Below are 14,701 nucleotides of genomic sequence, written 5' to 3' on the forward strand. Positions count from 1 at the left end.
CAGCTTCATTATTACAATAAATAATGCACAACAAATAAAGAGGAACTGAAACTTACTTCAGAAACTATCCCAACAAATTCTACTACTGTAGAACTATTTGACTGGTGCTTTAACAGAACTTTGTCACCTAGGAAAAAAAAAAAAAAAGCACACACACCTGCAGCATTAGTATGGGAACTGTATATATACATGTACTGTCTCTTTACTTGACTATTGGAGCAGACATCATTCCTGGGCAGATGCTCTGAGCTGTAAACAGCTGTTCAGAGGTATGCTTTACAGTAGTCACATGGGCATAGAAAAACTTAAGGCCCTATTCCCACGTTTTGTGAAGTTGTCCATTATCACGAACAATATTATAGCCCATTGCTTTCTATTGAGCTAGTCACACGTTCCGTTTTTGTCATGGATCCGCAATCCGTTCCGTGAAAAAATAGGACGTCATAACTTGGATGAGATGACACCAGGGATTCCCCCATAGAAGTATATGAGATCCGTGTTTTACACGGATAGCACGGATCTGACATCTGTGTGATCCGTGAAAAACACGGATGTCATGTGAATCAGTGTGACTTAAAAAGCTTTAAACAGATCATTTAAAAACATTGACACGGATGCAAAACGGATGACAACGCAGACTGTTTTGCATGGATCACGAAGGTAGCTATCAAACCACAATCACGGAGCAGGAAAACCACTGAAGGTGTGAATGCAGCCTTAGTCAGATGAAGTCTGTGAAAGTGTTCTAGGTATACTGTGACCTGTGGAGACAACAGTGTGCAGGAAGAGGGAGAAGATAAGCTGTGTCCATAACCTATTGTTAAAAAGGGGTTATCTGTGGGGAGAAAAAAATTCTAGGGCTGGGGGTGGTGTGAAAATAATAAACAATATACATTTACTTTTCTCTGTCCCCGACAGTTGCCACGCCAATACTTCTGGTACTCTTCTATGTTTTGTGTCATTTGTACCCCACAGGACCTACCTACGAAGCTAATCAGTGGCAACAGTAGTTTCCTGCCCGGTGAATCCAATCATTGGCAGGAGGTTTCTTGCCTCAGTCAATAAATGGCTCAGAGGCCAGTCCTGTGTGTTTGGGATGCCTTGGCGCAGGAGCTTACTGGCACAACGGAAGTTGAGTATAGCATGATTATTTTTACCTTTGTTACTGAAAGATTATTGTTTAAATTCGAATGATTTAATAATTTTTCGCACTATCACCTTTTCCTATAATAGGGCCCTAAGGCCACAGTTCCACTGCAACTTTCTGTAGTGCTGCAAGACTAATAAAGCTACTGCTGCAGGGCAAAGCAATAAACTATATGCACGCTATATAACATTAGTTATATGCACTTTTGTGGACTACAGCTGTCACTTAATAGTTAAAATCAATATGGTAGTGCTACAAAAAGTCCCAGTGTAGTTCTGGACTAAAGCCGATTATAGAGATCATCACTTACCGGGATATAGGGAGGGTCTTCCCTCTATCATACCAGGCACTTCCAATACCAAAAAACCACCACGCTTCTGTAAGCAAACACCACTTAGGCTTAACTCTTTAATTTCGATTTCATTGTGAATATCCTCAAGCCAAAGTAAAGTTGACATTTTTCTTTGATAATTTGACAGTGTAAGCAACTGGTAAGTGAAAAAAAATAAATAAAAAAATTACATAAAAGGTCATTCCCCCCCCCTTAGGGTGTGTTCACATGTACAGGATACGCAGCAGATTTCACGCTGCGAGTTTGGAGCGAAATCCGCTGCGGATCCATGTAGTGTGAAGGTCTATGCGCCAATGACTGATGGGGAGCAAGGGGAGCCGGGAGCCTCACAAACAGCTGCCGCGCCGAGCAGGTAATGTATGCTACGGGGGTTAAAGGGGCCGGGCTACATATCCGCAATGGAATGAAAATTCCGCTGCATGCGGATATGTAATCGCATAGACCTTCACACTACATGGATCTACAGTGGATTTCAATGCAAACTCGCAGCGTGAGCGGATCCTGTACGCGTGAACGCACCCTTAATACTTTTGTTAAAGTTTTTTGAGAATGGCAGATAAGGCACATATCATATCACGTGACTAAAAGAGAAACACACAGGAATAATGCACCAGAATAAGATAATTCTTCTTCACCTATAGATTTGCCCGAGGAGGAGAGAGGGCAGCCTGCCATCCTCTTGTAAGGATAGATAGAAACATAGATGTCAGCTGGAAAAGCATATAGTCCAGCATTTATTGGGTTTATAATAATACCGGACATTACGAGAGAAATAAGTCAAAGCTGGGCTAACATGCTGAGCCTAAGTCAATACAATACACAGTTGGTGCAAAATTAAAGGTGATATCCAGAGAGCATAATAGGTCCTACCTCTTCTGCTCTCTGGCGCTTCACTTTTCACTTCCCTACACTGACCATCTCTGCTGGTAACTCCTGCAGATGAGAAGGGGGCAGGAGCTTGTTGTGGGCATTGCATGTAGAATAAACCTCAGTCAGATGTGACATCTGCAACATTGGGCAGCTATTGATCATTGCCTGCAACATGCTCCCACCCCTCTCCCTTCTACGGGCGTAATTAGCAGACAGTCAGAGGGGGGGGGGGGGGGGAAGTAGAGTGCCAGAGAGCAGAAGAGGAAGAACCTTTTCTGCTCTCCAGAAAACCCCTTTAATGGTACTATGTCATGACACTGAATTACACAGTAACTTTAAAGGTTTAACACTTAGGTAGCTGCTATACAGCCCCAATAGCTGGCAGTACAAACAAAATTCTGTATCTTTCCCCTTTACATCAGATTTAGATGATTTGTGTAAAAATGTGGCTGATCGCGCTCCTGTGTGAGTGCAGCAACTAGAGGAATAGATTACTCTGCTAGATGGATACCCTGTCTAGCCGGATGAAACAAACAGTTGTATTAGTACACACTAATGTCTCTCTATGTTTGCTGGCCCTCTTCCTATGTTATGTGATGGTATATATGCAAGTGGACTGTCAAGCAGTCCAAAAACGTTCCTCTGCCCTGTTTGTATCCACGCAGTGATGGTTGGTGTTTAAAAATAATACGATATATGGGTATCACTCACCCAGCAGTGTGGTTTGTCTTAATGTTCTCCACATTGGGTGAAATCAGCTCCCTGATATCAGAGTAGTATTCGGCTGTCTGAGTCCTCGAAAATATAGTATAAGGGGGGGGGGGGGGGGTCGCGTTCCGGCCGGTAACGCTCCTCTCTCCCACTGCAGAACTTTGAACAGAGTCCTTCAGATTCCAACGTGACGTCACATCTCCTAAGGAAGCCTGGACTGGTCAGACAACCTTCGACATGTTTCGAGGGATACGCCCCTCTGTCAAGAAGATCTTCTTGACAAAGAGGGGCGTATCCCTCGAAACATGTCGAAAGTTGTTTGCTTTTCCCTGGGTGTGGCCTGCTCAGCCATAAAACGGCTGTAGCAGTGTGGTGCAATGTAACGTCTCAACACCCCGAAGAGACTACACATCGGGGACCAAGACGACAGAATATGGGTGGCTGCGTGGGAACCAGGGAGGTAAGAGTGTTATTTTTTTAACCTCCCCAGTCATTCTTAAAAAAAGGGGTCCTGGCCAGACAACCCCTTTGAGATGGTGATAGTAGTAGAAGATTGTAATCCCATATTTCCAAGGGGAGCAGGGAAGATGAGAAATATTCATTCATTCTTAACATCTGAATAGAGGAGGTTTAATACACTACTGTCATGTGTTGCATAGAACTCTGGTAGTAGACTAGTCAGAAAATCTTTGACTGTACATAACAAGACCATTTTTCTTTGTTTGCTGTGAACGGACTGTACATATCGTAAATTTGACACATTTTATGGCTCCTTTTAACCATTAAAACTATTAGGGAGTAAAGGTGACACAAAATTTTGTAAATCCATTCATTAATTTTCATAAAAAAACCAGTCATACTTACTTCTCCAAGACAGGGTTCAATTGCTAGTACATTCATATTCTGCTCCACACATTTCTTAAGTCTTTCTGGTATAGGGTAAATTGGAATGAAACTTGGAAGTTGTCTTCTAGATGATCTACAATATTCAAGAGATATGTTTAACTGATGGGTTACAGGCCTACTTGCTTGTCAATCACTGCTGCAGAGCACGTTGACAAGCAGAGAGCCATAACTAGGACACTGCCCAGATGACTAGACATGGCTCTCTTCCAGAACCACACGCCTCATTAAAGATCATTTTGCAAAGAAATAAAGCCACAGAACACACAACCCCCAGTATGGTAGGAGACATGGTAGTAACATTTCTGCAAGGCCCCTGGAAGCTCAATCGACACAAATGTGCTCATTGGTTCCCTTAAATAGTATATGCAAGCAGTATTCAAAGAACAATTTACTTCCATTACAAATTTTTCTGTCCTGTGTAGAGTCTCAGCTTTTAAGGGTCTCCCACTGAATTTGCTGATCACTGCTGGTTGTTAGGTTCAATCTGTCTTCAGTAACAGCAACATCAAAACGATACACAGGAAACTGGGGCAGGGCTCACTGCAGTGTATAGAGTGTCTGCTTATACTACCAGCCATAGGATTGCTTTTCTCTATCTTGCTTCTGCGGCCAGCCATAAGACTGATGTTCTTCTGCCAGCCATACCAGAGGCAGGAGAACAACAATACTATCAGCAACAGGATTGCTGCTCTGCTTAAGTTACTTGACTACCTCATTTTATCTTATGAATGTACAATCACCTGTGTGGGTTTTCTGAGCTGCTATACATTTATTTTTGTTTTCTAGCCAACAACTGCCTTGTGCAACTGCAACATCCGTTTTCCTGGGATTAAATGACTCCCATCCCAAATTCCAGCAAACCGTTAATTGACGAGACAAAAAATTACCCCCGGCTGCCACCACTTGGTAGGCTTCTACCTTTGAGGCCTACCACTGATCCTGAAGCCACAGCCTAGAGTAGCAGCTGACCCAGTACTGTGTCATGGACAACCTGGAATCTGGGACACTAGAGCGCACCAGTCAGTTGTGTATAAGTGCCAGAAGGCCCTTTTAGATGTGAAAGAGTCACTACACAGAGTGGGCCATCACTGCCTAAGCTGGAAGAGAGGAGAAGAGTTGGAGCAGCAGGGGGAAGGAGTTCAATCAGAGGTTTTATTTTTTATCTGGTTTGCACAAAAGGGCCATCTATAAAAGGGAGACTAAACAAAGGGGGGCCATCTGAAAGGGAGACTAAAAAAGAGGAGTTCATCTATGAGGGGCACTACACAAGACACAGAAGGGCCATCTATAAGGGACACTATCTCAAAGGAGACTAAACAGAGGGGGCCCCCCCATCTCAAAAAGACTACACAGAGGGGAGGCATCTATAAAAGGTAGATAGTAATGAGCGAGTACTAAAATACTCGGGTGCTCGATACTCAAGACGAATATTCCCTGATGCTCGAGTGCCCGTTTCGAGTAACAAACCCCATTGAAGTCAATAAGAGACTCGAGCATTTTTGCAGGGGACCCAAGCTGGGCTCAGGGAAGGTTGTGTGAGAACCTGTCAACCTCAGAAAATGATTGAAACACCACAGAAATGGACAGGAAACAGCAGGCAAACAGTAGGTATAACTGAGGTATACTGACCATATATATATATTCACACACACAGAATCCCAGGCTGTCGAATATACAAAAAATATGGAGGGAAATTAGCTAAAAAATAACCTTTATTGGTATGCAAGATAAAAAAAAGTATACTATATATACAGTACATACTATATATACAGTACAAACAAAAATAAGTGCATGAATTGCTACACAATATATACAGTGTGCAAGAAGCACTCTCTCCAACTAGCAACAATACCACAGAATCAGATAATGAAAGTTGTATAGACCGTCAAATAGTCCCCATGCGTCCTCAGCCGAGGAGAGGGTGATACTACCGTAGTTGGGATACAATTCTCGATTCTATATTGTCGGTATTGTCCGTTTGTGGTCCGTACAAGTCACTGTTTGTTAGGGAAATTCAATCCCATATGTGTCACAGCGAGTCCTGTTGTCTGTTTGTAATCTGTGCAGGTCACTGTCTGTTAGGGACATTCAATCCCATATATCTCACAGCATGTGCCCTATATCTCCAGTAAGGCCCTATTCACACATCCTGTTCCTGTCCGCAATTGCGGATCCGCAATAATATAGGACCAATGTATTTCAATGGACCTATACACACATCCGTGTTGTGTACTGGGCTGCAATCCGTTCCGCAAAAAAAAAAGGACAGACCCTAGTACGGACAGTAACTGACACATCCAATACAACTCTATGGGGTCTGTATTTTACTGAAGCAATACGGATGCAATACGGATGCAATACGGATGCAATACGGACTGAATTTGCGGATTGTATACTGACTGAAATTTGCGGATTGGAAAAATATACTGACGTGTGAATAGACCCTAAGGCTGCAGTGGCAGACTAACCAGAGGGTAGCGTCAGCGGCCTATTTAACGGCCGTGTAGACGCCGCGCGTGTAACATTGCTGCATGTGGAGCTAGTGCGCCGAGACATCTGGACATCCCCCCGCAAGCCCAGGGGGTGTGGCATCCTGAGGTGGTCTGTGTACAGCAGGGGTCTCAAACTCGCGGCCCGCGGGACACTAGTTTGCGGCCCCCACCTCAATGGTAGCTTCCCTGTAAGTGCGGCCCTCATCAGCAGCTCAGCCGCGATTGGCTGAGCTTAACTTTATGCTCAGCCAATCGCGGCTGAGCAGCTGATGACGCGGCAGAGGGGGGCCGGCATCAGGGACGGCTGCAGCTGTTCGGCCGGCCTCCCGAAGACGACGGAGAGGTGGGCGGCGGTGGTGGTGGTGGGAGGGGAGTTGTGCGGTGCAGGGGCCAACAGCCACCTGGCAGAGCCGTCGCCCCCTAGCGTCCCTGCCACACATGCAGCTCCCCGGTCTCTGGAGGAGGAGGCCGCAGGGACTCCAAGGTGATCGCATCGCTGCAAGTCCTGGGGTTGTTCAGCAGGATCGGGGGATGCAGTGCAGATCCCTGATCCTGCTTTACAGCCCCAGGACTTGCAGCGATGCGATCACCTCACCCTGCAGTCCCCGCGGCCTCCTCCTCCAGAGATTGAGGAGCTGCATGTGCGGCTGAGAGGAGCGCGCCAGTTCCGGGGGTGAGAGGAGGGGTGTGTCCAGCTCCCCCCAGTCCCCTGTCAGCTCCCCCCAGTCCCCTGTGTAACCCCCCAGTCCCCTCTCAGAGACTCCCAGTCCCCTTTGTCACCCCCAGTCCCCTCTCAGAGACCCCCAGTCCCCTGTGTCACCCCCCTGCTCCCCCCAGTCTCTTGTGTCACCCCCAGCTCCCCTCTGTCACCCCTGCTCCACCCAGTCTCCTGTGTCACCCCCAGCTCACCTCTGTCACCCCTGCTCCCCCCAGTCCCGTGTCACCCCCAGTCCCCTCTCAGAGACCCCCAGTCCCCTCTCAGGGACCCCCAGTGTCACCCCCCTGCTCCCCCCAGTCCCCTGTATCACCCCCCAGCTCCCCTCTGTCACCCCTGCTCCCCCCAGTCCCCTGTGTCACCCCCAGTCCCCTTTGTCACCCCCTGCTCCCCCCAGTCCCCTGTGTCACCCCCCAGCTCCCCCCAGTCCCCTTCTTGTGGAAAACCTGATGCGGCCCAGCCTCACCCAGACTCTACCTCCAGCGGCCCCCGGGTAAATTGAGTTTGAGACCCATGGTGTACAGTGAGCCGATGCTCGGCTGTGTCGCTGTCCAAGTGCTGAAACGTCAGAGCTGCATCTCACAATGCAATGAGAAGGCTCTATGTTAGAGAAGAGGCTATGTAAGATGTGATACCGCTTTAGATGTGAATTACCTGTGTAATGATCACGTGAATATACAAGTCACAGAACGGAAAAAGCTGAGGAGGGGTATCTTGAGAAGGATAAAAAAAAAAAAAAAAGAGGCTGTGGATTGGAGATGGAGGACCATGGGGAGGAGTTGCACGGGACGGGGGGAGGAGGAAGAGGGGAGGATATGGAGATGAACAGGGCAAAGAGTTTGTTGTAGTGATGGATGCAGCTGTGGGGCTATTCATCCCTAATGTATAGGGACCCTATACCTAGGTGGGGTGGTCGTCCAAAAAGGAGGGTCCCACTCAGGAACCTACCCCTAGTCAGCCCTAAATGTCCCTGTCCCGTGCAGCTCGTCCCCTTGGTCCTCCATCTCCAATCCACAGCCTCTTATTTATCCTTCTCAAGATTCTCTGACTTGTATATTCACATTCGCATTGTGAGATGCAGCTCTGACGTTTCAGCACTTTGGACAGCGACACAGACCACGTCAGGATGCCACACCCCCTAGGCGTGCGGGGGGGGGGGGGGGGATGTTCAGATGTCTCGGCGCGCTGTCTACACGGCCGTTAAATAGGCCGCTGATGCTACCCTCTGGTTAGTCTGCCACTGCAGCCTGACTGAATCACTGAAGACGGGGAGGCTATTAACCCCTTAGCGACCCATGACGTATCTGATACGTCATGGTGCCGCGGGGGGTGTTCAGAGCGGTGTCCCGCCGGGACCCCGCTCTGAACGGCGCTGATCCCGGCTGACACGTGCAGCCGGGCAGTGCCTCTGTTAGCCGGCGCGGGTCCCGTTGCCGCGCCGGCTAATTAAGCACTTCAATGCAGCTGTCAAACCTGACAGCTGCATTGAAGAGCTTTATGCACACTATCCCTGGTGTCTAGTGGGTCGGATCTCCCCTCCGCGATGCGAACGCGGGGGGGGGGGAGATCCGTTCTTCTGCCCGTGCCGGGCCTCAGCGTCGGAATGACGCTGATCCCGGCTCGGCAATAGATTGCTATGGCCTGCAGCAGGCCATAGCAATCTATGACCAATCTAATCGATCTTTGCTGTGTATATACACAGCATTGATCTCTATGAGAGATCAGTGCTATGTATATACAAGCCCCCCAGGGGGGCTTCTAGTCCATGTAAAAAAAAAAAAAGTAAAAAAGTGTTTTTATTAAAGGACAACTCCGGCGAAAATTTTTTTGGGCTTATTTAACACACATTACAAAGTTATATAACTTTGTAATGTGGTTAAATACCCGGTCTGGCCCCCTTCCCCCACTTTCCGACCCCCGACCCCCCACCCCGGAAGTTAAAGAATATATACATTACCTATTACGGTCGTCACAGTCCTCTTCTCTGGTGTCGGGTGATGTCAGAGCTGGGGGCGGTCCGGGTCTTCTTCCTCCTCGGCGTCTTCATTGAGAGTGAATGGGAGAGAAAAGGCTGCTGGTGCACATGCGCACCAGCAGCCTTTTCATTGGCTGGAGCGCATCACATGGCTTCCAGCTTGCTCAGCCCTGATTGGCTGAGCTTGCTGGAAGCCATGTGATGCGCTCCAGCCAATGAAAAGGCTGCCGATGCGCAAGCGCACTGGCAGCCTTTTCTCTCTCATGGACCCGGAAGCAAGAGACATCGCTGGACGGCGGAGGCAGGTGACGGTAAGGCGGACGGCGGGCGAATGGAGTGGCGATCGTCACCGGAGGGATGGTGAGTATGGTGTCTGTGTGTGTCTGTGTTGTTTTTTTTTTTGGGGGGTCCCGCCGGAGTTGTCCTTTAATAAAAAATCCCCTCCCCTAATAAAAGTCCAAATCACCCCCCTTTTCCCATTTTATAAATATAAATTAATAAATAAACATATTTAGTATCGCCGCACACGTAATCGCCCGAACTATTAATCACATTCCTGATTTCGCACGGTAAACTGCGTCAGCGCAAAGAAAATCCAAAGTGCAAAATTGCGCATTTTTGGTCGCATCAAATCCAGAAAAAATGTAATAAAAAGTGAATAAAAAGTCGTATATGCGCAATCAAGGTACCGATAGAAAGTACATGTCATGGCGCAAAAAATGACACCTGACACAGCCCCATAGACCAAAGGATAAAAGCGCTATAAGCCTGGGAATGGAGCGGTTTTAAGGAACGTGTATTTGTTAACAATGTTTTGATTTTTTTAAAAGCCATCAGATACAATAAAAGTTATACATGTTATATATCGTTGTAATCGTAACGACTTGAGGAACATGCATAACAAGTCAGTTTTACCATAGGGCGAACGGCGTAAATGCAAAACTCCCCGAAATCAAAACAAATTCGTTTTTGTTTTCAATTTGACAGCGCAAATTATTTTTTTCCGGTTTCGCAGCATATTTTATGGAAAAATAATGCCGGTCATTGCAAAGTACAATTGGTTTCGCAAAAAATAAGGGCTCATATACGTCTCTAGGTGAAAAAATGCAAGCGCTATGGACTTTTAAACATAAAATGGAAAAAGCAAAAGCGCAAAAACGAAAATTGGCTTTGACCTTAAGGGGTTAATGAGAACACAGCAACACCTCACTGACACTTATCACGACCTTGCAGAACTGTCCACATTCTGGCCACTGCCGCTTCAGGACTAACTGCACAAAGGGTCCAAACATGTGGGTACAGTGAGTAATCTGCTTCTGCCATCTCCCCACCATTTCTCAAATGCCAATACTCCATAACCCTCATCACGGTTGGAATACATCAAGGGCTCTTCAATCTTCATTGTGTTGATTTATGTACCTTTCTTTTGTGCACCTCTTCACCCCTGATGACGTCACCAACAAGTGTGACAGAAACGCGTAGGGTATAGGTGACGGTACTTATAGTGACAGGACACGCTGTGACATATATGGGATTGAATGTCCCTAACAGACAGTGACCTGTACGGACCACAAACGGACAACAGGACACGCTGTGACATATATGGGATTGAATGTCCCTAACAGACAGTGACCTGTACGGACCACAAACGGACAATACCGACAATATAGAACTGAGAATTGTATCCCAACTACTGTAGTATCACCCTCTCCTCGGCTGAGGACACATGGGGACTATTTGACAGTCTATACAACTTTCATTATCTGGTTCTGTGGTATTGTTGCTAGTTGGAGAGATAGTGCTTCTTGCACACTCTATATATTGTATAGCAATTCATGCACTTATTTTTGTTATTTGTACTGTATACATAGTATACTTTATCTTGCATACCAATAAAGGTTATTTTTTAGCTAGTTTCCCTCCATATTTTTTTGTATACAGGAAACAGCAGGGGCAGCATGTATGGATGCCTCAGAGGCTGCCTAATCGAACCGCTGCTCCTGGGCTGTGTGCCGCTTCTCGCCTAAGCTCAGCAGTTTCAACACCACCTGTTGGCGCTTACCCACCGCAGTGCTGATGCACCTATCACTACCAAATGGAGGCGATGTGCTTATGGAGGTTTAATAGAGAGGAGGAGGAAGAAGAGGAGGAGACAGAAGTATTGGTGGAAGAGGTATAGAAATCATGAGACACCGTGACCGAGGTAGGCCCCGCAATCCTCGGTGTGAGCAGCACATGAGCGGCACCAGGGTCAGACTCTGTCCCAGCCTCCAAGTTAACCCAATGTGCTGTCAGGGAGATATAGTGTCCCTGCCCGCTAGCACTTGTCCACGAGTCCGTGGTTAGGTGGACTTTGTCACTGACCGCGTTGGTCAGGGCACGGATGATGTTATCTGACACGTGTTGGTGTAGGGCTGGGGCGGCACACCGTGAAAAGTAGTGGCGGCTGGGGACAGCGTACCGAGGGACAGCCACCGCCATGAGGTTCCTAAAATCCTCGGTCTTTACCAGCCGATAGGGCAGCATCTCCAGGCTCAGCAGTTTGACTATGTGCACATTTGAGCTTGTGCATGTGGGTGAGTGGCAGTGTATTTGCGCTTCCGTGCCTGGGGCCTGGGCGGGGGGACTGACAGAGCCAGCACATGACACAGGCGAAGGAGCAGGGGTGTGACTTGCAGTCACTGAACGGCCTTGGTTCCACTGAGTGGGGTGTTTAGCACTCATATGCCTGCGCATGCTGGTAGTGGTTAGGCTGGTAGTGGTGGTTCTCTGCTGATCCTGGCGTGGCACAGGTTACACACTACAGTCCGTTGGTCATCCGTAGTTTCTTTAAAGAACCTCCAGACTTGCGAACATCTAGGGCTGGCCACGAGAGTTTGACTCCGTGAAACAGTTGCTGATCTACTTGCTCTGGCCCTGCTTCTCCCTCTGCCCACCCCTCTCCCTCTTCCAACCGGTCCTGTGGCTGAACTTGCCTACCCCTGAGAAGCACTGTCTTCACTAGGCTTATCCACCCAGCTCGGGTCATTCACCTCGTCCTCATCCACCAGCTCTTCCTCCAATTCCAACTCTGCTCCCCACTTTGACTTACATCCATGACAACAACGTCACTGTCTGACAACAGGGTCTCTTCAATCCCCACTTGCAAGTCAAATCTCCACTCCCATCACCCACTGACTGAGTGAGCTGTATAGTTTGGGCATCAGGACAGATCGACTGCTCCGGTTGCTCAGACTCAGGGAAGGGTCCACAAAAGAGTTCCTGGGAGCATGGTGGATCTGAATCCCTCCTTTCCCTGGAACCCCATGCCCTCGACCCTTACCCCTGGGGTTGACCATTTTATGGACACTGCACAGTCAAGACTGAGATAGCTGCATTACAGATCACAGCAAGCCAAGAAAATATATTACTCAGTCTACTTTTGGAGGTAGTCGTATATAGTCTGTGTGTATGTGTGTAAGTGGTGCTATATGCTGTATGCCACCTCTTACACAGGACAATGAGCAGTGAGGTTGGATATGGCTGCACTAAAAAATAAAGCAACCCTGCAGACTGGCTGCAGATGACAAAAGATACTGGTCACACTAGTTTTTGGAGGTTGTTGTATAGAGTCAATGAGCAGTGAGGTTCTATGCAGCTGCACTACAAATCACAGCAATACAGTGTACAACAGCATCAGCCACAAAAAAAAAATACAAAAAAAAATATAGTACTGAGGACTTTGAGGTCTGTATGCAACAGCTCTTCTTTCTGTCAGCAGTTGATCACCACAGTGTGCAGCTAAAATCGTGGTAGCTGCACTGCAAGTCCCAGCCAGCAGTCTGGAGTAATCCAAAATAATAAAGATTTTAAAGGGACTGTACCACCAGGCCCAGCCTGAAGCACTATTAATCCACTTCAAAAAGCAACTATAAAAAGGCAATATAAAAAGGGATTTTCGAAAGTTAAATAAAAATTATCTGCTAAACCTCTAAGCTATCTAAGATCTTTGAAAGTGTACAGACATTTACCATATGAAACCAACATAAAATGAGACATATTTTAAATGTGAATTTACACAAATGTAAAGAAAACCAACGAATGTATTGACCAACATTTATTGTACCACTAATGGCTGCATCCTTAAGGAGGTAAAATACTTGCTTTTTGCGTGGTGCAGACAGAACTGCTGGAATACTAGTGTTTTGTTCAGGATCTTTTACATTTTTCTTGACACTGGAAGAAAATTCCTTATAAGGAAGCAATAAGAATTCTTCCTCACTCTCAACAGTGGCTTCAACGTAGCGGCCAATAACAAAATCTTGAAAACAAAGCAGCACAAGCTCTTTGCAGCGGCCTGGGTTTCTGAAATAAACAAAAGATGATATTTGAATATCTAGATAACAGTAGTATGTCATTCATTTGAAAATGGCTTGAAAAAAAAAAAGGGAAGCACTTCAGACAAAACTGATACACCAAAGATAAAACATCTCTGGAATTTATACATCCTGTGCATTAAACAAAAAAAAATGGTAAAAATCAATCTTACAGGTTATGACTATGTTTACATGTGTGTAAAATAAGTGCAAAAAAAGGGTTGTTGTTGCAAAACAACAGCCGTTATTAATTAACTCAACCATTAATGGCCGTTGTTTTGCAACCTTGGCCATTATTTGTACTTATTTTTACATTGTGTGAACATAGCCTATGAGTGCATATAAGAAAACAGATGAGAAAAAAAAAAAAAAACTACATTGTTGGAGATTTTTAAAAAAAAGCTAAATTATTGTTATTTTTAAATTGTTAATTTAATTGTTAAATTGTGTAAATAAATACATTTAACATAAGTTATGTAGTGTATTTGTTACCCATAAGAATTAACTAACAAAAATAATGTACACTTAGGCTGCATTCCCACGTTCCGTGATCCTAACGGATCACGGACGTGGAATGCATGTACCGGAGTCCCCCTGCGGCCGGACAGCATCTGTAATTAGATGCTGGGAGACTGTATTCATAAGTGCCGCGCTGTGATGAATCAGCCGCGCGGTGCTGTTACTACAGCGCGGCGCTTATGAATACAGTCTAATTACAGATGCTGTCCGGGCGCAGGGGGACTCCGGTACATACATTCCACGTCAGTGATCCGTCAGGATCACGGAACGTGGGAATGCAGCCTTAGGGTCAATTCACACTGAGGGATCAGCTCTGAATTTCAGCGTCAATTTCTCACTGAAAATTCCGGTCAAAAATATATTTGAGTTTAATGGAATTTGCGCTCTGCCGTTTACACAGCAGAATTTTCTGCAGTGGATCCGCTTTCTGACAGAAGAATTGACATGTCAATTCTTCTGGCGGATTCCTATTGAAATGAATTGAGCAGTTAGTTTCTGCTCTGAAACTTTTCAGTGCGGAATGTTTGCGGAAATTCAGCGCAGAATTGGGAAAAGAAATGAATGAATTTGATTGAATGAAAAATTAATTTGTGCGTAATTCTGCCAGAGGTGATTTGGCGCCAAACATATTTTCAATAATAGAGAAAAAAATTACTGTA

General features: G+C 46.3%; 1 protein-coding gene across 3 annotated transcripts in view; it reads right to left on the bottom strand.

Moving 5' to 3' along the window:
* The window catches only part of MOV10L1 (Mov10 like RNA helicase 1), an 84,670-nt gene that overhangs the window by 40,597 nt on the left and 29,372 nt on the right, over positions 1 to 14,701 (bottom strand). For all 3 annotated transcript variants that reach the window (XM_069976888.1, XM_069976880.1, XM_069976871.1), the window contains 4 exons: positions 13,312 to 13,512; positions 3,945 to 4,059; positions 1,458 to 1,635; positions 57 to 127 (listed from right to left, as the gene is read on the bottom strand). In XM_069976888.1, coding sequence (XP_069832989.1) covers positions 57 to 127; positions 1,458 to 1,635; positions 3,945 to 4,059; positions 13,312 to 13,512 — 565 coding nt within the window. The remainder of the gene's footprint in view (positions 1 to 56; positions 128 to 1,457; positions 1,636 to 3,944; positions 4,060 to 13,311; positions 13,513 to 14,701) is intronic.

Source organism: Dendropsophus ebraccatus, chromosome 1 (assembly GCF_027789765.1).
Source record: "Dendropsophus ebraccatus isolate aDenEbr1 chromosome 1, aDenEbr1.pat, whole genome shotgun sequence".
Classification (NCBI taxonomy): domain Eukaryota; kingdom Metazoa; phylum Chordata; class Amphibia; order Anura; family Hylidae; genus Dendropsophus; species Dendropsophus ebraccatus.